General features: G+C 41.8%; 2 protein-coding genes and 1 pseudogene across 2 annotated transcripts in view; 2 read left to right on the top strand and 1 right to left on the bottom strand.

Annotated features, from left to right (window-relative positions):
- Positions 1 to 6,868, top strand: part of LOC115110847 (phospholipid-transporting ATPase IA-like) — a 108,607-nt gene extending 101,739 nt beyond the window's left edge. The window contains exons 18-20 of the mRNA XM_029636776.2: positions 789 to 881; positions 2,554 to 2,642; positions 4,161 to 6,868. Coding sequence (XP_029492636.2) covers positions 789 to 881; positions 2,554 to 2,642; positions 4,161 to 4,258 — 280 coding nt within the window. The 3' untranslated portion in view covers positions 4,259 to 6,868. The remainder of the gene's footprint in view (positions 1 to 788; positions 882 to 2,553; positions 2,643 to 4,160) is intronic.
- A 1,542-nt stretch (positions 6,869 to 8,410) lies between these two features.
- Positions 8,411 to 12,857, bottom strand: LOC115109946 (protein shisa-3 homolog). The gene is made up of 2 exons (XM_029635195.1): positions 12,106 to 12,857; positions 8,411 to 9,896 (listed from the first exon to the last, which is right to left on the bottom strand). The coding sequence occupies exons 1-2, from the start codon at positions 12,374 to 12,376 to the stop codon at positions 9,301 to 9,303; spliced, it is 867 nt and encodes a 288-aa protein (XP_029491055.1). The 5' UTR covers positions 12,377 to 12,857; the 3' UTR covers positions 8,411 to 9,300.
- Positions 12,858 to 15,363: 2,506 nt separating this feature from the next.
- Positions 15,364 to 25,969, top strand: part of LOC115110848 (BEN domain-containing protein 4-like) — a 39,114-nt pseudogene continuing 28,508 nt past the window's right edge.

Here is a 25,969-nt window from a genome sequence, read left to right on the forward strand (position 1 = left end):
GGCACCACCAGTACAGAGCTTGCTCAGGAATGGCAGCAGGCAGGTGTGAGTGGATCTGCACGCACAGTGAGAAGAATACTTTTGTTGGATGGCCTGGTGTCAAGAAGGGCAGCAAAGAAGCCACTTCTTTCCAGGAAAAACATCAGGGACAGACTGATATTCTGCAAAAGGTACAGGGATTGGACTGCTGAGGACTGGGGTAAAATCCCCTTTCCGATTATTTGGGGCATCCGGAAAAAAGCTTGTCCGGAGAAGACAAGGTGAGCGCTACCATCTGTCCTGTGTCATGCCAACAGTAAAGCATCCTGAGACCATTCATGTGTGGGGTTACTTCTCAGCCAAGGGAGTGGGCTCACTCCCAATAAGATTAGGGGTTAAGGTTTGCCTTCAGTATTCCATAGTAACATCTGACAAAATTATCTAAAGACACTGAAGCGGCAAACTTTGTGGAAATGAATAATTGTGTCATTCTCAAAACTTTTGGCCACGACTGTAGATTGATAAGGGGGAAAAACAATTTAATCCATTTTGGAATAGGCTGTAACTTAACAAAATTTTGAAAAAGTGAAGGGCTCTGAATACTTTATGATGGCACTGTACTTGGCATCTACTTTACTTTGCCTCTGTATATAGTCTTATGCAGAACGTTTGAGAAAAGCCTCATGGGATTGATTTGGGATGTTGGGTACATAGACATATAATAATACTGTATAATAATATTAAATAGTGTTGTATTCAGTTGTGGTTGTGAATGCCTCTTGGTGACGTCTGCTCCTTTTGACCAACAGTCTGAAGAAGGTCTTCTTTAAGACCCTGGTGGATGAGGTAAAGGAGCTGGAAGCCTTGTCCAAGGACCCCAGAGCCGTGGTGCACGGGACGAGGTACTGTACCATCTCAGACACTTTTCTCACCTTCCTTATTTTCCTAGGTGTGTGTCCCAAATGGCACCCCTTTCCCTATATAGTGCACTACTTTTGACCAGAGCCCTATTGGTCTTGGTCAAAAGTACTGCATTAAATAGGAAATATGGTGTTATTTAGGACTCATCCTATGTTTTATTCTTCACAATGCCTCATAACTCTAGGATATCTGAATTACTTTTCTTAATATCCTACATTCCTGAATACTCTTTGTATTTCTTCTTACACAGCAGGTACAACACATGATTTACAGTGTCATACAGTTTATAACTTCTAAACGTATACAGTGTATAGCTTATAATTGCTCCTTGAGGATTCACAAATATTTATCCTGGCTTCCCTATTGTTAGTATTTTGGCATAATTACTGTCTGCCTACTGTACACATACGGTACAGTTCACCCTGCACCGAAATGGCTGATTTTGGCGTACAGAGGCCCGTTTTCAGCAACCATCACTCCTGTGTTCCAATGGCACGTTGTGTTAGCTAATCCAGGTTTATCATTTTAAAAGGCTAGTTAATCATTAGAAAACCCTTTTGCAATTATGTTAGCACAGCTGACAACTGTTGTGCAGATTAAAGAAGCAATAAAACTGGCCTTCTTGGATTTCTATTTGCCATATATTATTTTGCTTGGAACATTATTCTTTCCCTCTGAAAGTGTGTGGCGAGAGGCTGTACTGTACTGTACTGTAGCACCTTCAGTATATTCAAGACATGCATCTTGAGCTGAGCTCCCGGAGATGGGGGTTGTCCCAAATGGCACCCTATTCCCTATATTGTGCACTACTTTTGACCAGGGCCCTGGTCAAAAGTAGTGCACTATGTATGGAAATGGGCTCGTATCAGTAAGCCGGGGGCGGACCCCATCGAAGGCCCGTGGAGTTCATTAGCATGGATCAGATCAGTGTGAAATCTCCTGCCGGCTGAAAGTCTTCCCCCATTGGCCACCGTCCAGGGCCCAGCAGGCTTGGAACCCTGGAGCTGAAGACACATACACTCAGTTCCTTTCTCACATGCACACACAACTATATAAACACACATACATACATGCACGCAAACCACACATGCCATCTCTCTCTCTTTCTCGCTCTCTTTTTCTCACACACACACACACACACACACACACACACACACACACACACACACACACACACACACACACACATGTTTTACTATGCTTCTGGGGACCTAACATTTATTTCCATTATTTTCAAAATCATGTTTTCCCTAACCCCTAAACCTTACCTTAACCTTAACCCCTAATCTTAAAATAGCCTTTGTCCCCTGGGGGTGTGGGGAGAAGGGATCATTTTCCTTGTTTTACTATCCTTGTGGGGACTTTGGGGATTTCTGGTACCCACGAGGATGGTACTACAAGCACACACAAACAAACACAGAATCCTCCCCTTCCTCCTCTCCCTTACATGGCCTCTCCTCTCCTCAGCAGGAAGTGCAGTCTATCTTCTCTGGTCCTGTGGAGTACTGGGCGCGATAGGGCTTGATGTATTGGTGGTTAAGTCTAACTGAAGGGCTCTGTGTGGCGATTACACCCTCTCTCTCTCTCTCTCTCTCTCTCTCTCTCTCTCTCTCTCTCTCTCTCTCTCTCTCGTGTGAGTGTGTCTCTTTGCAGTCTGACGGAGAGGGCACAGCTCCTGAAGAACGTCTTCAAGAAGAGCACCGTGAGTCTGTACCGATCAGACTCCATGCAGCAGAACCTACGTAAGTCACACACACTATTAATAGCACACACGCACATGCCTCACACACTGACCTGGAGGCAAGCCCTCATGTTGTTTTCTTAGAGAGAGAGAAACATTTTCTCTCAGCACTGGTCCAAAGACCCAAGACAGGCATTTTGTATTGACTATAGATATCTTGTCTTAAATGGCACCATATTCCCTATATAGTACACTACTTTTGACCAGAGCCCTATGGGCCCTGTTCAAAAGTAGTGCACTGCATAGGGAATAGGGTGCCATTTGGGATGCATCCTCAGCATTGGGGATGTGCTAATACTCTGCTGATCCCAGCGCTCTTTAGAATTCGATATGCATGTTCCACGTTAGCCAGATGCAGGAAATCCACTTACATAATCCTGTCGTTAACCCCATTAAGTAACACAAAAGTGCCCCACTGTTCCCTGTTGGTGTTCCTCCGCCTGTTAGTACAACCCCCCTAACACTATGTGTGTCCCTAATAGCACCTTTTTCCTTTTATAGTGCACTACTTTTGAAAAGGGCCCATAGGGCTCTGGTCAAAAAAAGTGCACTATATATGGAATAGGGTACTATTTGGGATGCAGCCTAATGGACAGTCTCGTCCCATCTAGTACAAATTTCGTATGCCTAGTGGTCGAGATAGAAGCTTTAAGACAATACAGATGGAATGGGTTTAATTTGGTTTGTTGGATTTGATTTATTTCTGTTATTTTTTTTTGTCTCATAGGTGGGGATGGGATCGGTTTTGTGTGATCCCTTTTATTTTTGCCTCCTTACCTGTAGAGAAACCATACCCTCGATCCCTATTAGAAACCCCACCTATGCCCTTTTCACAGTATCGCGCTGACCCGGAACACATTGTCCTTTACAGCAGGCTTTCAGCAACTATGATGGATGTGTAACCTGGCCATCTCGGTACAGCTTGGTTTGGTTTGGCTCAGCTCAGCTCGGTTCGGCTCAATACTGTGAAAAGCCCTCTATGTACCCACCTCTCCTTCCCTGTGTGCTGTGCCCTGTGTGAGGGGTGGTTAGAGCGAAAACGATTCAATAAACGTGTGCGATATTATTCCCACAATGCACTCCTCTCACTGGGCCTTCTGAACTCATCTGCTGGCCTGCAGGTAGTGACCAAGTCATTTGAGACCTAAAGGTGAGCTAGGGGGTCAAAGGTTAAGGTTGCGATAGGAACTCCCATAGTTGAAGTTAGTGGCTGTAGAGCTAAGTAAAGATGGTAGGTGTCAGGTAACATGAACCTCCCTCGCTTAGCACTGGTCAAGCTTCTTAGGGAGCATGTTGTTTTTTTTCAATAATATTGTTTTAATTCAATTGAAACTTACGTTGTTTCTTGGTTTATTTTGAAAGTCATTCTTTAATTTATTTTTATTTAGTTAAAATCATTTTTACAAGTTTTAGTTTTGAAATGTTTTACTTTAAATGAAGTTAGTTTCTTTCTAATCATGGTTAGAATTTGAACGTGTCACAGCCATCGTTTCTCACTGTTCATCTGTCCTGCTTGCAGACGGATACGCCTTCTCTCAAGACGAGAACGGAGTTGTCTCCCAGTCTGAGGTCATCCGGGCGTACGACACCACCAAACAGCGGACCAACGAATGGTGAAACCACGCCGCTCTCGGCCAGGACAGCCTATCACGATTCACAGTCGTTTTCCGGCAGCGATTTGAATCTGACGGGGGCAGCCTCTGGATAACCCTAGCCCGAGCCTCTCGGGAATTTGGACATGACATGTCTTGTACATCAAAAATGGAAAATAACTAGAAACAAAAAAGCATTCAAAAAGTATTCACTGTGCTGTAGTTGTGTTTCCAGCAGACATAAGCACTGTGCTTGCATTTTTAACAGTCTGTGGTTTGAAATTCCTTACTGTTCCTGCTCAGTTAAATGTGTTGAAGTATAACCAACTTAATGTCTCCTCCTTTCATATTAATAGAAAAAATATGAGCATTGAGCCAAAACAATCTATAATTTTGTCAAAAACTGTCAACATTTTTAGGTATGTGTACTCCAATTGGTGACAGAATAATACAGATTAGTTTTTGATAAAATAAAAATGTAAATGTAGATTTAAAAAATATCCACCAAGCATATTAATAATTGACCATTTCAGAACAGACATTTTGTTGTTTTGTTGTTCTTTTGCGCTTTGTAAAATAATGATCTACTGTATAATAAGGCCTTACATTTGTTCATGCCTTCAGCCATCCATGGTTTTTTTTGTCTTCAAAATGTTTTTATTTTATTTAAGAAGTATGTAGTTATCGTGCCTAAATTGCCTTGTCTTTTTAATGATAGAGCCCTGCAACATAGTCCAATTTCCAAAAATGTTGTACAGCAGTTTGATTGCTTTAAACAAGTAATTGCATTACACACATTACTCAGCTGTAACAATCACAATGGTGCCTAACTAGACTTTTTCCCCGATAGAATACGTAAGATATCCTAGCTAGCCAGTTTAGAACAGTGCTCTACCCCTCGATTGGCAAGATGAGCTCACCCCCCCCCCCCCCCCCTCTGCACTCGTGTATACAATGTGGTAACAAGTGTGGCACATATAAAATCAAGTTTCCGTTGTTAATTTCTACCGAGAGTTTTTTTGGGGGGTGGCTGTATGACGATCCTGTTGAATTTCCGTATGTGGCAACTTTTCTTTCACAATCTTATATTCCCTTGGAATGGAGAGCTTGTCCTTCCAACATAAGTGCCATTAGCTTAAGAGAGAGAGAAAATTTGCAAGAAAACTCCACACAGTATCAAAACTACTTTGTCTCTAGTTATTATGTGAATTTGTATTTTTATATTGGAGAAGTACGAATTTTGCATTGACCGGCTTTGTAATGAATTTTTGTCTCTTTTTTTTTACAAACAAAAGAATGCTAGAGTAATAGAATGATGAGAAATATCTTTCTTAAATGTCTTGTTGTTATTAATATTGTTCTAATAACTGCTTGGTTTATTTGTTATTTGACTGTATGTTTGTTCTCTTCTCCCTATGGGAGATCAGTTTCCTGTGTGCGTGTGTGTGTGTGTGATCTGTCGTCTTCGTGTGTGTGTGTGTGATCTGTCGTCTGCGTGTGTGTGTGTGTGTGATCTGTCGTGTGTGTGTGTGTGTGTGTGTGTGTGTGTGATCTGTCGTGTGTGTGTGTGTGTGTGTGTGTGTGTGTGTGTGTGTGTGTGTGTGTGTGTGTGTGTGTGTGTGTGTGTGTGTGTGTGATCTCTCGTCTGCATGTGCATCTTCTACTCTGGATAACTTCATACGTACGCATATGTCTGTGTCCTTAATGTGAGACTGGGAGCCCTTGGAACCTCAGGTCTTACTTTGCATTATTTGAGTGTGTGTTTGAGGATCTGTATGGTCGGGTGACTGACTGAATGACTGAGTGTGCAATACATAGTTGTCCGTGTGTGTGTATGGTGCTGCTTGCTCCTCTTGTCTGTCTGCACGACTCCAGGTATAATGATGGTGTACTGTCTACAGCTGCATGGCTCTCTGTGTGGCCAGACCTCAGCCGTGGTGGTCCTGGGCCCTGACGCTAAGTCTCTCGCTTGACAGGAGATGTTGAACAATGCACAATGTTACCTTTCCAATAGTGGATATTTTGGTATTATCTGGTTATTGTAATTTCTCTGGGTGTACATGTTTGTAACTTTTTGTTTATCTGGTGCATTGTACCTCTTCTTTACAATAACTGTTTTTTGTGGTTTTTCCTGGTTTTAGTGAGGGTATCAGTAAAAATGTATTTGTTATGCTATACTTTCGTGCTTCGATTGATTAGTTATGAACTGCTGTCATAATTCCAAAATGCTGAATGTGGTTCTTCTGATGTGAAATTTGTCGTGGAAAGCTTGGACTGTTGCTTTTTCCAAAACGGTTGTCTGTGATAGTTGTGGGCTGCATAAATGTAAAAAAGAAAACTTTCTTTGGTTTATTGTGCTACTTTGATTCTCCCTCAAGTGTTGGTCACTACAGGAAAAAAAATGCACTTTTCAATTTGTTTGATTGTTGTTTATTTTTACGTCTTTCATTTAATGATTGTTCTGCATGTTGGGACTGCAAACGTACGTGTTATGTCTTGGATATCGATTAAGGTTGGGGTTAAATGGAGAAGACACATTTCAGTTGAATACATTCAGTTGGACAACTGATTAGGTCTCCCTCCTTTCCCTTTCCCTTGCCATGAAGGACTTCTACTAAAATAAACTTTACAAACAAGGAAACCAACCTTTGTCATCGTCTCTGACCTACCGTCATAGAAATGTAATATTCCACGATCACAATATCTATGCTGCATCTCAAACAGCACCCTGTATACAGTGTACTACTATGGTCGGAAAGTAGGGCACTATGTAGGGAATAAGGTGCCATCCCTCATTTCGGACTTTGTAAACGTCCAAAATGAGGGGAGGCAGCTAGTTGTTTTCCCCATCGAATCATATGCCTATGTGTGTGGTAGCAAACAGGACCTGCAGAGTAATGAGAACCTAAACAGGAAAAGGCAGGGGAGACGGAAAACATAGTTCCCTTCCATGCGTGACAAACAAAGAAATGTCGTCATTATGGTGACGTTGTACTCCCTGGTGACTGGTGATCTGAGGTTTACTGTGGGGCCGTGTGGTAGAATATCCTTTTCGTTATAATTACAATAATTTGTCTGTTATTGACGCAATGTCACAAAACCAACCTAGATGGTTTCTCTTTAGTCGTTAGTTCATGAAATACATATTTTCCTGACTAGGTCTACCCTTGCTAGAGTATTCATACAAGAGTCCTTGGATTACTGTCAATATAACTTCAAAAACAATTCAATCTGTGAGGTATTTTCTTTGCGTTCTAAATAGATTTAGAGCAGTATTATACAGGACCATCTAGAAGACAGTATCTGAAAGACGATGACTTTTTCATGCGTTTTTAAAAACCAGAAGTGTCCAAGCATAACCAAATGTATAGAAAATCAATTGTGTTGACATCTGCGCAACTTTAGCACAAAGAGCTCCAAGGAGTAGTATGCATGTGCTACCAAAGGTTTCTATTGGAACAGGATGCTTGTCTGGGTAAACATTGTAGATTTTGAGCCTTCCAAAAAAGAAAAAAGGACAGCAATACCCAAAGATTGTCGTGGCAGTCATCTCTGGGAATTGCTGTAATTTTTCCTTTGTTCGGAAGACTCCGTCTAGCGCCAAACATGATCCACTATATGATCTATTGTATCTAATCTGCCATAATAGGTCAGTGATTGCCAAGTTTATTTCACACTTAAATGACTAGGGTACAGAGAAGTCTTTGGATTCTTGCCATACCTGCTCATCCAACCCAAAACTCTTCCCTATTTCTGGGACCAGTTGTTTTGAACACTGTGGCCATGACAGTCTCATTGAGCATTGACAATGACTGATCTCGTTGCCACATTCCTCATGTGAAGATTGATTGACAGGTAGCCTTTATGAACCGTTTCAATTGCCTACATGTCTGAGGCTGGAGAAAAAGGGGGACTCCGCTATCTGTAAAGACAACATTTTGGCTTGTAGAGTCTCTGTATTTAAGGTTCAATGTGTCATCCATGTTTGTGAATATCTTTGCATCCCCTCTCTTCAGTATAATAAGTAGTACATTAATAAACCAAATAAGCAGGCTAAAAGGTGAAACACAAACTCAGGATTGTGAGTAACAGCATAAAGAAAACAGTTGCCATATTCAACAGTTAGTACAAAATGTATCCGTAAGTGAGCAATTAAGCAATTCTCAACCATTCAATCTTGAATTATTAAAGAGTAGGTTTAATTTTTGAAAATACTGACCAACTATTGAGTGTTTTATATTTTTTAAATGTACTTCTAGTTGTAGCGTTGCATGACGAGTACTCACAATCATAGAATTAGTCATTAGAATACTAATTAGATACTGGTGTTGACTAATATCATTAAATACAAACAAACCAGCCAGTGAGCACTGTACACACAGTACATCATTTGGCTTTGTTCACCCTACTGCACAACTTGGTGTCAGCCCTTCCCCTCTTTTAGGGATTTGCAATTGTCAAAATGATAATTTGATTAAATGTCCTGCAGCTCGCAACAAAATGTCTAGAACACTTCTTAATAATGTTGCTGCCACAAAAGTTGTGACAATTTAACATCACCATTTAACCAAATTGTGTATAAAAGAGAAAGGGAAGACAGAATATTGTTTACAATAGAAATGTATATATAAAAAAGTGCATAACATTGAAAACAATATTGACCAATAAACAGTCATGTCTGTTCTAAGCAGAAGTCCATTCCTGTAATTTAGAGAGACAATACTCTCATGTACTCTGCTCGACTAGGAAGCTTTCTTGTGGTTTATCTTGAACACAGCCTCCTGTCTCCCAGTCCCCATTCAACAGGCCTACTGCAGTGCATGTCAGGGCAGTCCTCCCGGTAACCGATGACTGCGTGTCTGTCCACAAAACACACCAGGGTCATGTTCAGTACAGTTCACTGATTTAAAACAAACTCATACTGGGCAGGTTCAGGTAGTCCCTTCCTGTTGTTTTCAGTCTGTTTTCTTCTGTTTAGTGCTTAATGAACATGACCCTACTCACGTCCCACAGTGTGTCCCACAGTGTGCTCCTGTAATCCACCTCCTCATTGCCAAGGAAGCCCCGTCAGCTCTGTCCAAAGTCTGCAAAGCCCTTAGCCCCGGAGAAGGGCTCCGGCTGTAGGGGGAAGAAGTACTGCTGGGGCAGCAGGAAGCCCGTGCCCTGGGCCAGGTGAGGCTGTTGGTGTGGGTGCATGGGCTGGTGCAGCTGCAGCTGGGCATGGGAGTGAGGGTGCTGGCGCCCGCCTGGCATGCAAGCTGCAGGGGAGGTGTAGGGGGGTGGAGGGGGTGGTGGGAGTAGCGGCTGGGGTGTGGAGGGAGAGGTGAAGACACGGGTGCTTGGTGCAGACGCTGACACCAAGCACCCGTGCTGCTGCCCCTGACCTCCGAGGGAGAAGCGGCGCACCGAGCTGCTCCCGCCAGCTGAGCTGGAACTGGTGGCCGTGCTGGACTGGCGCGAGGGGGTGCGCAGGCTGGCTGGCGCAGTGGTCAGGATCATGGGGATGGTCTCGCCCTGGCAGTTGCGCAGTGAGAAGCGGAGAGCCTGCTGGGTAGGCTGTTTGGGCCGCAGGCAGGTGCAACAGTAGACGGCAACCAGGGAGCCCACCACCACAAAGGCCACAAAGATGGAGCCCACCATCAGGAAGGGCACGTAGATCGGCTCTGCAAGGAGGAACAGGTGTTTGAATACTTGTACACTTGATAACTTGAATACCTGTTTGAAAACTTGAAAAAGCATCCCTTTACCTTCCTTGAAGTAATCACAGTTCTGAATACTGGTTTTATTGGTGAAAGCAATAGGCTGGTAGCATTGCTTACACCTAACAAAACACTTACATACCTGTGCTCACCTCAAGGAAACTAGGAAGGATGTATTCATAAAGTAACAGGGCCAATGAGAAGTGGAGTTTATACTCAACTCTATTTAGAGTCAGTGAAAATATGTGTGCGTAATAAACTGTATTGCAGACATGCACAGACATATGGGAACATCTTGATTGAATAAGATATGCATCTGTGAAATAATTGATTTTTCTACAGAATCCAGAATTATACCTTTTTTTATGGAAAGGGATTCAGGAGAAAATACATTTTTGAAGACAAAAGTCAAATGTTGCTCTTTTACCTTCCTAAATCCCCTCAAAATTCAACATGTATTTACATTAACTCACAAGACATAATTTTGTATTGTTGCAAAAATATTTTCAATAGCTCATTTTAATATCAGACTGGTAGTATAAGTTTCTGGATCACAATACAATATAAGAAGACTACTGGGGTGTATTAGGCAAACACAGTGCTGCAAAAAAAACTATTTTGCTACTATAAAAATAACCAACTACATTTAGGCTGTCTTAATACAACGTATTCAAAGTGTTAAAAGGCATTATATATTTTTTTATTCCATATAACCCACATGCACCTACAAAACCAGGTGTTTTGTAGTTATTAATAGGCCTATCATTTAGCTACATTTTATTTCTTGGTTCTTGGTTAGTCATTGTCTCTATATTTATTTGCTTAAGGCCTGAATTGGACTATGCAAAAGGCTACTGTGCGAATGTTCATTCAGAAGCGTTTTTTTGGAAGACAATGTATTTTTCCAAAATGTAGATTAAACGTTCAGATTACACCTTAAATTAGCAATTGGCACCAGGGGAGGAAATTATTTTAAATTGAATTATTATCAGAAAAAAAGAGGAAATTGTATTAACCACCCTATAGGGTTTAGCAACTTGGGAGACCATTAAATTGAGCGATTTGGTGAAATTAGTTTTTTAAATATAAATGTTTTATATGTTTCAGTTTTATTCCATAAATGGTACACATTTGGAACTAATGCTGATGAATAATTTTAAATTAGAAATGAATTCTGAGATAATAACCCCTGCAACACAGGCATATCGAATACACACCTGAATGAAGGTGATTTGATGTCACCTTTGGATACAGTCAGGCATAGGCTATTCTGCCATTGGTGTGCACAGTTATTATTTAGATTGCAGGATTATTACAAAGTTGCATGGTTTATATAGGGGTCAAAATCAATCCACTTCTTTTCACAGCCTACTACTTTCCAGTCCTGGTCTCTATAAAAAATAAAAACCTATGATTTGATCTATAATTTCTTGATTCAGCCTTGATTGTGACACTCCAGGTGTATCGCATGGCCCACTTTTCCTTTCCTTGTTTTGGGGACCGATAGCAATATACCTAACCTGTTGTCACATGAAGCCCCCAAAAACGGGTGCCCCACATATGCGTACAATCGGAGCTGCTTAGTGCTTACACCTCACAAAGTCCCTTTGTAAATCAAGATGGGCTGTAATTTCTGCATCTTGATAGAGCTATTACATTGTTATAACTAAATGAAAAGTTAGTTTTAGTGCTGATGTTAGGTTTCAAAATGACAACATACATTTTAAGGAGATTATTAGGACAATGTACGTATGAAAACAAAACATAGGCTGTGATAGATATAGATAATTGCATGATCCCCCCCCTTGTATTATATGGATGTCATTTTTGGCATCTAAATTATTTAAAAATAGGCACCAAAAAAAAAAAATAGTTTATATTTTATCTTAATAATATAGACTATAAGACTGATTGAAAACAAAAAAACTTTTATAATGAAACATGTAGGCTATTGCATGCCTGACACTGACCTGAAAAGGCTGAATGGTGAAACAAAATTGACTCTCATTTGAGTGACATGCATGGTTCATTAAAAGCCTGTCGACATATTGAATGTTGAACTATTTCACTATATTGAATCTTTATTGAATATTTGGAAATCCCACGTTTTGAAGTTAATTGTGCATTAACTTGTCCACTCCTGCCAGGCTCTGCATTGGTAGTCCAAACTTACGCGCTGCGAACTCCGTGTTATTCAGTTCTCGGTCGTTGGTACAGCTTCCCTGGTCCAGCCGTGCGTCCACAGCCGCACAACAGTACCGCAGGGAGCAAGACCCGCAGCACACCGTCGCGTCCATGGTGTCAAAGTCCTCCGGACACTGAAAGCCTTCGTGGTAATTTCCATTACTGTCCAGCCACCCATGGCAGTATTCCCCTTGTGCGTCTGATATCCGTAGATTCCAGGTCAGGTAGCCCAGCAAGAGGTAGTTTAGCAGTCGCATCATCCCGACAAAAACCTTATTATAAACCTAGTAGCCGACACAGTATTCCTTAACTCCTACCTTGTCTTTAAAATATTCGCATGATGAATTCGGTTTGAAACAGTTCCACGGTTGAATTACCTACAGTTTCAATAGTGTTTTAATTGTCATCATTCGCTGGATTTTAATTCAACCATACGAATTTTTAAATTTATATCAATTTGGCATATACTCTCCTCATCCAAAATCGGACCAGTATCAGGTCACAGGTGTAAAATAAGCTTGAATTGAACTCTCAGGTTTGTCCAGGTGAATGATTGTTTCAGACTCTTCTCAAAGTGTAATTATTGTGCAGGCAAAGACAATCATATATATAACCGAGTGTATCTGAACTTTACCCAGACATTTCTTCTCGTCAGAGCGTTCCTTTGGAAACAATTAAAATAAGTAATTCATCCATAGTTGTTCAGTTCCGTGAAGATGTGATACGGATGGCTACGGTCGTATGGTGTCCAACCTAATTTGAAATCTGTAGTTTTTTGTTACCGATTCTGTATAGGCGCGCACGCATCCCTTTGACCATCCGGCGTGCGCATCCATGATGGCGCGGGGTTTTTGCGTCACCACGCGGACGGTAGATTGCAGTGATGCTGAGAGCTGCTCGGTTTCCTTAAACATAATAAGGATAAAGAAAAAAATACCTCATAAATCTAATTGTGCTAATGGAAAAATGTCATATTCATAAATGTAAATTCAGTAATAACAAAAAACTTCCAAATTCGAGCAGCACATTAAAGACCTTTCTACATTCTTCTAATAAGAAAGCTGTTAAAATCAAATCAAACTGTATTTGCCACATGCGCCGAATACAACAAGTGTCGACTTTACCGTGAAATACTTACTTACAAGCCCTTAACCAACAGTGCAGTTCAAGAAAAATAAAATATTTACCAAGTAGGCTAAAAAAATAAAAAGTCATAAAAAGTAACACAATAAGAATAACAATGACGAGGCTATATACAGGGGGCACCGGTACCAAGTCAGTGTGCAGGGGTACAGGCTAGTTGAACAATCAATATGTGTGTTTCTTTTAAGTTATTTATATAATCTGTCATTTTTTATACCCCCCTAGCATGTGTTATCATTGTCTGCTTGTATACCTCTTGTATGCATACTGGTTTTTCTGCAATAAAAAAATAAAAAGCGATGCTGAGAGGTCATAGGCTACAGTTGTCATGCCGTATCACTCACGTATCACTTCACTTTCCGTATCAATAGGACAAGGAATATTAATACATAGCCAACCATTTTAATAGTCTTATTTCATATTTGCACAATTAGTCTATAATTTTCAATAGCCTATGCCTACTGACCCTTATTTTGCATCCTGTTTTGAAAAACACACATATACACATTGTTTGCAGCTCTCAGCATCTGGGCACGGACGTCAATTCAACGTCTACTGCACGTTGGTTCAACGTAATGTCATTGAAATGACAGCGAAACAGCTTCGATTCAACCAGTGGGCTGTAAACTTTCTCTCAAATCGCCAAACTTATATTGTTGTGTTGCCCTCTGGTGGCCTTAACGTTGACTGTCACCGTATTTTTTTGCCATTGTACTTTATATGGGTTGGATTTATTACCTTATTCGATTAATGGAGTGTTTTTCCTTTCTAGATGGCAATTGATATTCTTCTATAGACCAACATGAGCATGTGCCAGCTAAATGTAGGTTAGCTAAAGGAAAGTGTAGTCTACTCAGATGGCATCTGAGTGTATAGCCTACCTATACTGACTATTCCGTTTTTGTAAAGTAGAAAATCTAACAAAAAAACAACAAATGACACCTTTATTTTGTATAATTTACCCCCTTTATTTGTTTTCTCTAATTCAATAACTTGGAATGTATGAGAAACTTTTTATTAGTGAATTCTTAAAACATTTGATGGATTGGCATAATGAGCAAATTAATGTCATCAGTCAGTAGGCTAGATGTGACAATGTTTGGTCTCTTGTAGCATTATTTCAAACATTCCCCAAAAGCCAAACAACATTGTTATCCAATTCATTTTAGGTGTCATTTTGAGTGGCAAGCTTATTTGAGGCCATTGTCAAGGGGTGGCATATTCTCTATTTACCTGGCTTGTCAGATGTAAAATGACCGCTATAGTTTCATTGATTAGAGGTTAGAAATTACGCAGCATGTTAGGATAATTAACATAGCAGGTTATGAAACTGAGTGATCCTGAGTGGCGCAGTGGTCTAAGGTGCTACATTGCAGTGCTAGAGGTGTCACTACAGACCCAGGTTCGTTCCCAGGCTGTATCACAAGCAGCCTGTGATCAAGAGTCCCATAGGGGGGGGCGCACAATTGGTCCAGCGTTGTCCGGGTTAGGGGAGTGTTTGGCTGGGGTAGGCCGTCATTGGAAATAAGATTTTGTTCTTAACGGACTACTCAAATATAACAAAAGCAGGAAAGAGTTAGGGTGTTAGGGTGTGCGAAAATGATCTCCTAACCTGCTAGAGACAGTGTACTGTCAGCAGGGTGTGCAGTTCCCGTCTGCGTTTCCCTCTTGGCACAACCACTTTTTTTTATACGGCGGCACCGTCTGGGGATTGGCGATGTGGCCAGTCAGTGAATTAGCCCACTCTGAATATTAAGCTACTGTAGCCTAGTATTCAGAGGGTGTTCTAATTTACTGACAAGCCACAGTGCCAATCCCCAGATAGGGGCGATGCGTAAAAAAAGTGATTGTGCCAAGAGGGGAAAACTGAACCAGACAACGAGACAGTGAGGAAGAATAACCAGTCACTAGACTGTCACACAAGGACGCGCCAAGTATCTGTAGCCCATGTATCTGATGCTGTCTGCCCAAAAATAATATGACGTCACTCTTTTTTACTGACAACCCACAGCGCCAATCCCCAGACAGGGGCGGGGCGTAAATAAAAGTGATTGTGCCGAGAAGTGAAAACTGAGCCAGACAACGAGACAGTGATGATGAAAAAGATAACCAATCACCAGACTGTCACACAAGACCGCGCCAGGAGCGAGCACGTGTCACTGCGTGTTGAAACTTGCAGTGATGGAGGGTGAAACACAACCTGCCGACGAGGGTCTCTGCGCCCCAAATATGTGCGGTCAGCAGCGGTGTCCAGACAGCAACCTCAAAACCTTCCCTAACAGGCGGTTGGCGGGGAAGGCGCGGTTCCACAGACCCACAATGGTCGATATCTCGCTGCTGGGAGACGGAGGCGGACAGAACTACACTCATTTCAGTCACCATCATCCGCTTCAGCAGCAGCATCAGCAGCTCCACCAAACCACCCACACCATCAGCAGCAGAAGCCAGCGTAACCCGACATCCCAGCTGCAGCATAACTTCCCATGCGATAACAGGCCCAGCAGCAGAGTCGCGACATCTACCTCGACAACGGTGGGGAGTGTGGCACCAGCATCACTTTGCCTTCAGCAGACGGTCAGCGGTGGCACCACGGTGCACCGGGACCCCACCTATACGCCAGGACGAGCGGCGCTCAAACATGAATCACCTGATTGCGTTTACAGGATAAGCTCAGGTAAGTTTTAAAACTGGTTGAGAATGTGATATGAGCAAAGGTGAAGGCTTTATTTTGGTGTTGGACTAGACTAGATAATGACGCCTATTGCCTCTGCACTTAAATGGAATGAAATAAATGTTAGAAATACCTTTTTCAGTTTAGTATTTAAAAACTTTCCAATGTTATTACTCAATATTAGTGTGTCCGTAAGACACGAGTTTTGAAATATGCCATAAGTATTTAGCCATATCCAGACCTTACCTTATTAGGACATACATTTGTTGACCTACAACCGTTTTTGATTGACTTTTTTTCTATTGATTTGCCACAAGTAGGCCTATTGTCGGTGTATAGGCTAAAATGATGAAGATACCATAATAAAATAGACACAAGACATCATGGTTTAATTTGTTGTTTTATCAGTCGAGCAGAGAGGAGTAGCCTAAATTATTTACCAAGGTTAAGAACTGAAAGCAATCCCTGCCTCCTTAAATCCCATTCTATCTCCCTCATATCTCCATTAATCTCTCCAATTTCTCCATCATTTGCTGTGATTGATATTATGCATTGCTGAGAATGAGCAGTCATGATTGATTAGGCCTACTATATGCATGTGTGCACAAATTAGTGATAGAGTTGTGCAGTTGTTGAAGTGTGTTTGTTTCAGAGTTCGTGTTTTATGCTTTGTGTATTTTTTTTCCTTCAGAAGCGCCACTGCTTTTGAGCAATATGAACCTTAATCGATGCAAGGGGGACTTTAATAATATATATAATTATGACGGTTCAACACATTAAATGCTTCAGCTTAGGTTTGGTACATTCTCCTGTTCAAATAAATCAATTCCAAAAGTCTCCCTGTAGTGTTTGCATTCAATTAGCATACAGCAATAAATTAACTCTAATGTTCCATCTCGAGTGCGAATAATACTGTGACATTCGGGGGGCTCTGTTTTTTTCCACAAGACCTATTCACGTGCACAGGGGCGGCAGGGTAGCCTAGTGGTTAGAGCGTTGGACTAGTAACCGGAAGGTTGCAAGTTCAAACACCCGAGCTGACAAGGTACAATCTGTCGTTCTGCCCCTGATCAGCCAGTTAACCCGCTGTTCCTAGGCCGTCATTGAAAATAAGAATTTGTTCTTAACTGACACAGGAAGCGGCGCAGGTCCTAATCCAGGCACTTGTCATCTCCCGTCTGGATTACTGCAACTCGCTATTGGCTGGGCTCCCTGCCTGTGCCATTAAACCCCTACAACTCATCCAGAACGCCGCAGCCCGTCTGGTGTTCAACCTTCCCAAGTTCTCTCACGTCACCCCGCTCCTCCGCTCTCTCCACTGGCTTCCAGTTGAAGCTACAAGACCATGGTGCTTGCCTACGGAGCTGTGAGGGGAACGGCACCTCAGTACCTCCAGGCTCTGATCAGGCCCTACACCCAAACAAGGGCACTGCGTTCATCCACCTCTGGCCTGCTCGCCTCCCTACCACTGAGGAAGTACAGTTCCCGCTCAGCCCAGTCAAAACTGTTCGCTGCTCTGGCCCCCCAATGGTGGAACAAACTCCCTCACAACGCCAGGACAGCGGAGTCAATCACCACCTTCCGGAGACACCTGAAACCCCACCTCTTTAAGGAATACCTAGGATAGGATAAAGTAATCCCTCTCACCCCCCTTAAAAGATTTAGATGCACTACTGTTCCACTGGATGTCATAAGGTGAATGCACCAATTTGTAAGTCGCTCTGGATAAGAGCGTCTGCTAAATGACTTAAATGTAAATGTAAATGTAAATGCCTAGTTAAATAAAGGTAAAATAAAAATTGTTTTTTTAATGGGCTTTATAGTGAAGACATGTCATTTAACTGTAAAAAGGGATTACCTTTTAATGTGCCATGAACACAACCGATCATTATGTTTTCATCTGATTGTCAAACAAATCACTTAAAAAAAAAAGGGTTCGTCTACTCCAAAATAAGCATTTGAACAGTGCACTGTGCACCCACCATTTGAATGGAAAGGGACATATTACAAACACCAATAAGTGTCATGAAATTCAGCCTACAAAGTGGAGTGTGTTCATAGCTGCCAAGGGAAGCCACGCTTCCCCAAAATGCTAGCGATAAGAAAAGAAACAGAAGTATAAACATAGCCCATGTATCTGATGCTGTCTGCCCAGAAATAATGTAACATGACACATATGAAGACATAAGGGTGCTGTTTTGCTTGCTCGGATGCTTGCTTTGGTGAGGTTGAGTAGTCTTGCTATCAGTGGGTGTCTTTGTCAAAATTATCAATATATGCCGAGACGACCTATAAGACTTTAAGGGCGTGGCCACCCTCTGGATATTTGTATTTCTTGGGTCCAGCAAAATTAAGGCAGTTATGAATGTATTGTAATGTTTTTAAAATTGTGTAACAGATTAATTGTGTGCCCTCAGGCCACTACTCCACTACCACATATCTACAACACAATCTGTGTGTATAGTGCGTATGTTATCGTGTGTCACGTCGGTATGAATGATTCGGGAGACAGGTGCAGGAATGCGTAATCGTTTTTTTTATTAAGCCCCAAATTACGGCGTGCCGTGTAAAGGCGCAGGACGAAGACCAAACCAAAACTATACAAAAACACAGGGTTGAAACCCAAACAAATGTGTGAGGAGTACCTCGAATAAATAACACTCACAATGATTAACACACAGGAGACCTGTAATCATCTCCGCAATCCACAAGGGCAGGAAAGCCCAAAACACACAGCACAGGTACTCACACGCACCAATGGACATTGTAACAATGATCGACAGGACAATGGTAAACCAAGGGCATACATATACAATTACCAATCACTGGGAATGGGGGCCAGGTGTGCGTAATGAATGTTCTGGAGGGATCCGTGACATTGTGTTTGTGTATGCATGTGTCTGTGCCTGTGTTTGTGTCTCTTCACAGTCCCCGCTGTTCCAGAAGGTGTGTTTTATAAATAAATAAAAATCTGATTCTACTTGCATCAGTTACTTGATGTGGAATGGAGTTCCATGTAGTCATGGCTCTATGTAGTACTGTGCTCCTCCCATAGTCTGTTCTGGACTTAGGGAATGTGAAGTGACCTCTGGTGCCATTTCTTGTGGGGTATGCATGGGTGTCCGAGCTGTGTGCCATTAGTTCAAACAGACAGCTCGGTGCATTCAACATGTCAATACCTCTCATAAATACAAGTAGTGATGAAGTCAATCTCTCCTCTGCTTTGAGGCAGGAGAAAGTAAAAGAAAGTAAAAGTGCAATATGTGCCATGTAAGAAAGCTAACGTTTAAGTTCCTTGCTCAGAACATGAGAACATATGAAAGCTGGTGGTTCCTTTTAACATGAGTCTTCAATATTCCCAGGTAAGAAGTTTTAGGTTGTAGTTATTATAGGAATAATAGGACTATTTCACTCTATACCATTTGTATTTCATTAACCTTTGACTATTGGATGTTCTTATAGGCACTTTAGTATTGCCAGTGTAACAGTATAGCTTCCGTTCCTCTCCTCGCTGCTCCCTGGGCTCGAACCAGGAACACAACGACAACAGCCACCCTCGAAGAAGCGTTACCCATGCAGAGCAAGGGAAACAACCACTCCAAGTCTCAGAGCGAGTGACGTTTGAAACGCTATTAACGCGCACCCCGCTAACTAGCTAGCCATTTCACATCGGTTACACCAGCCTCATCTCGGGAGTTGATAGGCTTGAAGTCATAAACAGCGCAATGCTTGACGCACAACGAAGAGCTGCTGGCAAAACGCATGAAAGTGCTGTTTGAATGCATGCTTACGAGCCTGCTGCTGCCTACCACCGCTCAGTCAGATACTTGTATGATTGAATGCTCAGTCAGATTATATGCAACGCAGGACACGCTAGATAAACTAGTAATATCATCAACCATGTGTGATTATGTGATTATGATTGATTGATTGGTTTTTATAAGTTTAATGCTAGCTAGCAACTTACCTGGTCTTACTGCATTCGCATAACAGGCAGTCCTTGTGGAGTGCAACGAGAGGCAGGTGGTTATAGCGTTGGACTAGTTAACTGTAAGGTTGCAAGATTTGATCCACCGAGCTGACAAGGTGAAAATCTGTCGTTCTGCCCCTAAACGAGGCAGTCGTCATTGAAAACAAGAATGTGTTAACTGACTTGCCTAGTTAAATAAAGATTAAATAAAGGTGTACTTTTTTATTTTTATTTTTTATTTATTTTTTAATCGGCCAAATCGGTGTCCAAAAATACCGATTTCTGATTGTTTGTTATGAAAACTTGAAATCGGCCCTAATTAATCGGCCATTCCGATTAATCGGTCGACCTCTATTACGTATGTCCCCATTACCAGTAAAACATAATCATAACCAATTTCTTTCACTTACAGTTGAAGTCGGAAGTTTACATACACCTTAGCCAAATACATTTAAACACAGTTTCATAATTCCTAACATTTAATCCTAGTAAAAACTCCCTGTCTTAGGTTAGTTAGGATCACCACTTTATTTTACGAGTGTGAAATGTCAGAATAATGGTAGAGAGAATGATTTATTTCAGCTTTTATTTCTATCCCCCCCAGTGGGTCAGAAGTTTACATACACTCAATTAGTATTTGGTAGCATTGCCTTTGAATTCTTTAACTTGGGTCAAACATTTTGGGTAGCCTTCCACAAGCTTCCCGCAATTAGTTGGGTGAATTTTAGCCACTTCCTCCTGACAAATCTGCGTCCCAAATGGCACCAAATCCCCTATATTTAAAATTGTTTTACCTTTATTTCACCAGGTAGGCCAGTTGAGAACAAGTTCTCATTTACAACTGCAACCTGGCCAAGATAAAGCAAAGCAGTGCGACAAAAACAACGCAGAGTTACACATAAACAAATGTACAGTCAATAACACAATAGAAAAATGTACAGTGTGTGCAAATGTAGAATAGTTGGGAGGTAAGACAATAGAGGCGAAATAATTACAATTTAGCATTAACACTGGTGTGATAGATGTGCAGATGATGATGTGCAAGTAGAGGTACTGGGGTGCAAAAGAGCAAGTGGATAAGTAACAATATAGGGACGAGGAAGTTGGGTGTGATATTTACAGATTGGCTGTGTACAGGTACAGTAATTGGTAAGCTGCTCTGACAGCTGATGCTTAAATTTAGAGGGGGAAATAAGACTCCAGCTTCAGTGATTTTTGCAATTCATTCCAGTCATTGGCAGCAGAGAAGTGGAAGGAAAGGTGGACAAAGGAAGTGTTGGCTTTGGGGATGACCAGTGAAATATACCTGCTGGAGCATGTGCTACGGTTGGGTGTTGCTATGGTGACCACTGAGCTGAGATGAGGTGGGGCTTTACCTAGCATAGACTTATAGATGACCTGGAGCCAGTGGGTTTGGCGACAAATATGTAGTGAGGGCCAGCCAACGAGAGCATACAGTTCGCAGTGGTGGGTAGTATATAGGGCTTTGGTGACAAAACGGATGACACTGTGATAGACTACATCCAGTTTGCTGAGTAGAGTGTTGGAGGCTATTTTGTAAATGACATCGCCCAAGTCAAGGATATGTTGGATAGTCAGTTTTACGAGGATATGTTTAGCAGTATGAGTGAAGGAGGCTTTGAAATAGGAAGCCGATTCTAGATTTTATTTTGGATTGGAGATGCTTAATGTGAGTCTGGAAGGAATGTTTACAGTCTAACCAGACACTTAGGTATTTGTAGTTGTCCACATATTCTAAGTCAGAACCGTCCAGAGTAGTGATTCTAGTCGGGCGAAAGAGTACGGGCAGCAATCGGTTGAAGAGCATGCACTTAGTTTTACTTGCATTTAAAAGCAGTTGGAGGCCACGGAAGGAGTGTTGTATGGCATTGAATCTCATTTGGAGGTGTCCAAAGAAGGGCCATATGTATACAGAATAGTGTCGTCTGCATAGAGGTGGATCAGGTCTACCCATGACCAGCTCAGATGGCATAGTGGAGAAGGTACGGTGAGATTTGAAGTGATCTGTTTGTTAACTTGGCTTTCAAAGATTTTTAGAAAGGCAGGGCAGGATGGATATAGGTCTATAACAGTTTGGCTCTAGAGTGTCTCCCCCTTTTTAAGAGGGGGATGACCGTGGCAGCTTTCCAATCTTTGGGGATCTCAGACGATACAAAAGAGAGGTTGAATAGGCTAGTAATAGGGGTTTCAACAATTTCGGGCAGATGATTTTAGAAAGAGAGGGTCCAGATTGTCTAGCCCAGCTGATTTGTAGGGATCCAGATTGCAGCTCTTTCAGAACATCAGCTGTCTAGATTTGGGTGGCGGGGGGCTTGGGCAAGTTGCTGCAGGGGGTGCTGAGATGTTGGCCTGGGTAGGGGTAGCCAGGTGGAAGGCATGGCCAGCCATAGAAAATTGCTTATTGAAATTATCGATTATCTTAGATATTTCGGTGGTTACAATGTTTCCTATCCTCGGTGCAGTAGGCAGCTGGGAGGAGGTGCTCTTATTCTCCATGGACTTTAGTGTCCCAAAACCTTTTGGAATTAGTGCTACAGGATGTAAATTTCTGTTTGAAAAAGCTAACCTTAGCTTTCCTAACTGACTGAGTATATTCGTTCCTGACTTCCCTGAAAAGTTGCATATCGCAATGGCTATTCAATGCTAATTTATTTATTTAACTAGGCAAGTCAGTTAAAAAACAGTCTTATTTTCAATGACAGCCTAGGAACAGTCCCTGTCCCTGCCTTGTTCAGGGACAGAACAACATTTTTTTACCTTGTCAGCTCGGGATTCAATCTTGCAAACTTTCGGTTACAAATCCAACTCTCTAACCACTAGGCTACCTGCCGCTCTAATGCAGAACGCCACAGGGTGTTTCAGTGCTCTTCAAGGGCAGTCATGTCTGGGATGAACCAAGGGCTATATCTGTTCTTAGTTCGAATTTTTTTGAATGGGGCATGCTTATTTAAGATGGTGAGGAAATGTATTTTAAAGAGCAACCAGGCATCCTCTACTGACGGGATGAGGTCAATATCCTTCCAGGGTACCCGGTGTTAGCAATTGGATATGTAGATGGGTGAGCCGGTCAAGGATCGATTCAGACTAAGTGGTAAATTTTATGACAAGTAAACAGTTTATTCAGAGTGAAAATATGTATTACAACGTAATTACGGCTCTTCCGTTAGTTCGTGTGGAACGGCAGGCAGAGAGAGCGTAAACAGTCAGCACAGCTCTTATATACGTCACAAAGTAGGTTGACCCTAGGAAGATCGGATCTCCGGATTGGTTCAGCTGGTTGTAGTCTGTAGTCTTCCGCCATTGGCTCAGTTGTCTGTCCGTCATCGTAGGATCTTCTTCGGGCATACAGTGTTCGGTTAAAAAAGGGAGATTATGTGTGTAATGTGGGAGCTATCCTGTAGGGGACCCCACAGGCTTTACTGTGAGTTGTAGCCATGTAATTAGCAGTAAGTTAGTCACCTGCATACGAAATAGCAATTCCTTACACCGGGCAGGTCGATTAGAAAGGCCTGCTTGCTGAAGTGTTTTAGGGAGCATTTGACCGCGGACCCTTTACGCACGGTTGAAGACAGCAGAGGTGTATCTAGAGAGAGGGTTGGTCAGGATGATATCTAAGAGGGTGCCCATTGTTACGGATTTAGGGTTGTATATTGTAGGTTCCTTGATAATATGTGTGAGATTGAGGGCATAGATTGTAGGACGGCCGGGGTGTTAAGCATGTCCCAGTTTAGGTCACCTAACAGTACGAATTCTGAAGATTGATAGGGGGCAATCAATTCACATATGGTGTGTAGGGCACAGCTGGGGATCTATAACAAGTGGCAACGGTGAGAGACTTGTTTCTGGTAAGGTGGATTTTTAAAAGTTAGAAGCTCGAATTGTTTGGGCACAGATCTGAATAGTATGACAGAACTCTGCAGGCTAACTCCGGCCCATTTGGCAATTCTATCTTGTCGGAAAATGTTATAGTTAAGGATGGAAATTTCAGGATTTTTGGTGGCCTTCCTAAGCCAGGATTCAGACACGGCTAGGACATTCGGGTTGACAGAGTGTGTTAAAGCAGTGAATATAACATACTTAGGGAGGAGGCTTCTAATGTTACCGTGCATGAAACCAAGACTTTTACGGTTACAGAAGTCAACAAATTAGAGCGCCTGGGGAATGGGAGTAGAGCTAGCGGCTGCAGGGCCTGGGTTAACCTCTACATCACCAGAGGAACAGAGGAGGAGTAGGATAAGGGTACGACTAAAGGCTATAAGAACTGGTCGTCTAGTGCTTTCGGAACAGAGTTTCGTAAGAAGCATTTCAAGGTCCTGGAGTGGCCTAGCCAGTCTCCAGATCTCAAGCCCATAGAAAATCTTTGGAGGGAGTTGAAAGTCCGTGTTGCCCAGCAACAGCCCCAAAACATCACTGTTCTAGAGGAGATCTGCATGGAGGAATGGGCCAAAATACCAGCAACAGTGTGTGAAAACCTTGTGAAGACTTACAGAAAACATTTGACATCTGTCGCTGCCAACAAAGGGTATCTAATAAAGTATTGAGATAAACCTTTGTTATTGACCAAATACTTATTTTCCACCATAATTTGCAAATAAATTCATAAAAAATCCTACAATGTGATTTTCTGGATTTTTTTCTTCTCATTTTGTCTGTCATAGTTGAGGTGTACCTATGATGAAAATTACAGGCCTCTCTCATCTTTTTAAGTGGGAGATCTTGCACAATTGATGGCTGACTTAATGTTTTTTTGCCCCACTGTATGTGTAATTACTGTCACTGAAGGTTTGTCTTTACTACCTTTTATTCTCTAGCGATAATTTCTCATCCCATTTTCTTACTTCGGCTAAAACAGAGTCTTTGTCAAGGAATTAGACATTCTCTGTATTTTTCCAAGCTTTTTGTATGTCAGACAGATTCCATATTCCATCTTTGTCAACAATGACAATATTTCTTTATTATCTCTTGCCTATACTTTGAAATGGTTCTTCATATCACTAGACAGTGAATTTAAAAATTTTCATGCTCACAACCGGAGGAGCTGTTCCACCCTTTTCCAGAGTGGTTTTCCCACTTAACAATGGCATTATATTATATATCTCTATGTTTATATATTTATTTAACCCCAAAATATATCCCTTTTGAGGACTCAAACCTCTTCTAGAACACAAATTGTTTATGTAGAGCCTGGCTACCAATAAAAATGTTCACTTCAAAAAGCTTGTTGAAGGCATACATTAACCACACGTGTAAAGATTGCTACTCAATTAGCAACTCCCTTCTATGCAACAAGAAGGTTTCACAAAAAGAAAGGACTCTAACCTTTTAATAGAGGACTTAAATCCCTATAATAGAGAACAATGGACTTGAACCTTCTACATCACAGATACATATCACTCATTGCATGCACAAATTGTACCCTGATTTGGTTCTTTTAAAATGATATTGGGTCTACACTCTCCCAGCACTTCTGCCATCAATTAGGAGATTAAGAGTTGACTCCCAAAGTGGATTGTGCTCAGCCTTCTCTCTTCCTTCTGGATCAACAGATTTGATTTGTTTTTTCTTGTTGTTGTTCAGACCGATTTATCCGGGTCACGGCACCAAATGTTAGCAGTTGATGTTATTCTTCAATAACACAGACCCCAAAGCAAATCAGGGGGAGGAAAATAGGTAAATTCAACGATAACACATCATGCGGTGAGGTAGATGTTCATGCTCCCCTGTCCTCAGTGATTCTCTCCACAGAACAAAGGGACAGGATGTAGTTTTATAACCCAGCCCTAGCCTGTGGTTGACCAATTATAATTCCTTGCAATAAAACTGGACCAATAGCCAAATAACAAGTATCCTATTTCAGATTTAATGCATAAACAATTTGGTACAATGACAACTTGCCATGTAGCTATGAGTCCCGGACTGAAATTCCTCCCATGTCTCTGACCCATTGATATTACAGAAAAAACACTATTTCCATTGATCGTTTATTCTAGTCCTCTCGTCCTCTGCGTTGTGCTTATCTTTAAAATATTATTACAAACCTCAGGAGGA

This window comes from Oncorhynchus nerka, linkage group LG26 (assembly GCF_034236695.1).
Source record: "Oncorhynchus nerka isolate Pitt River linkage group LG26, Oner_Uvic_2.0, whole genome shotgun sequence".
NCBI lineage: Eukaryota > Metazoa > Chordata > Actinopteri > Salmoniformes > Salmonidae > Oncorhynchus > Oncorhynchus nerka.

Bases quoted from the DNA above. Each gene is read 5' to 3' on its own strand.
- LOC115109946 (XM_029635195.1), bottom strand. From the start codon at position 12,376: ATGATGCGACTGCTAAACTACCTCTTGCTGGGCTACCTGACCTGGAAT. The intron at 9,897-12,105 runs GTAAGTTTGGAC...TCCTCCTTGCAG, and splicing joins TAACACGGAGTTCGCAGCGC to AGCCGATCTACGTGCCCTTC.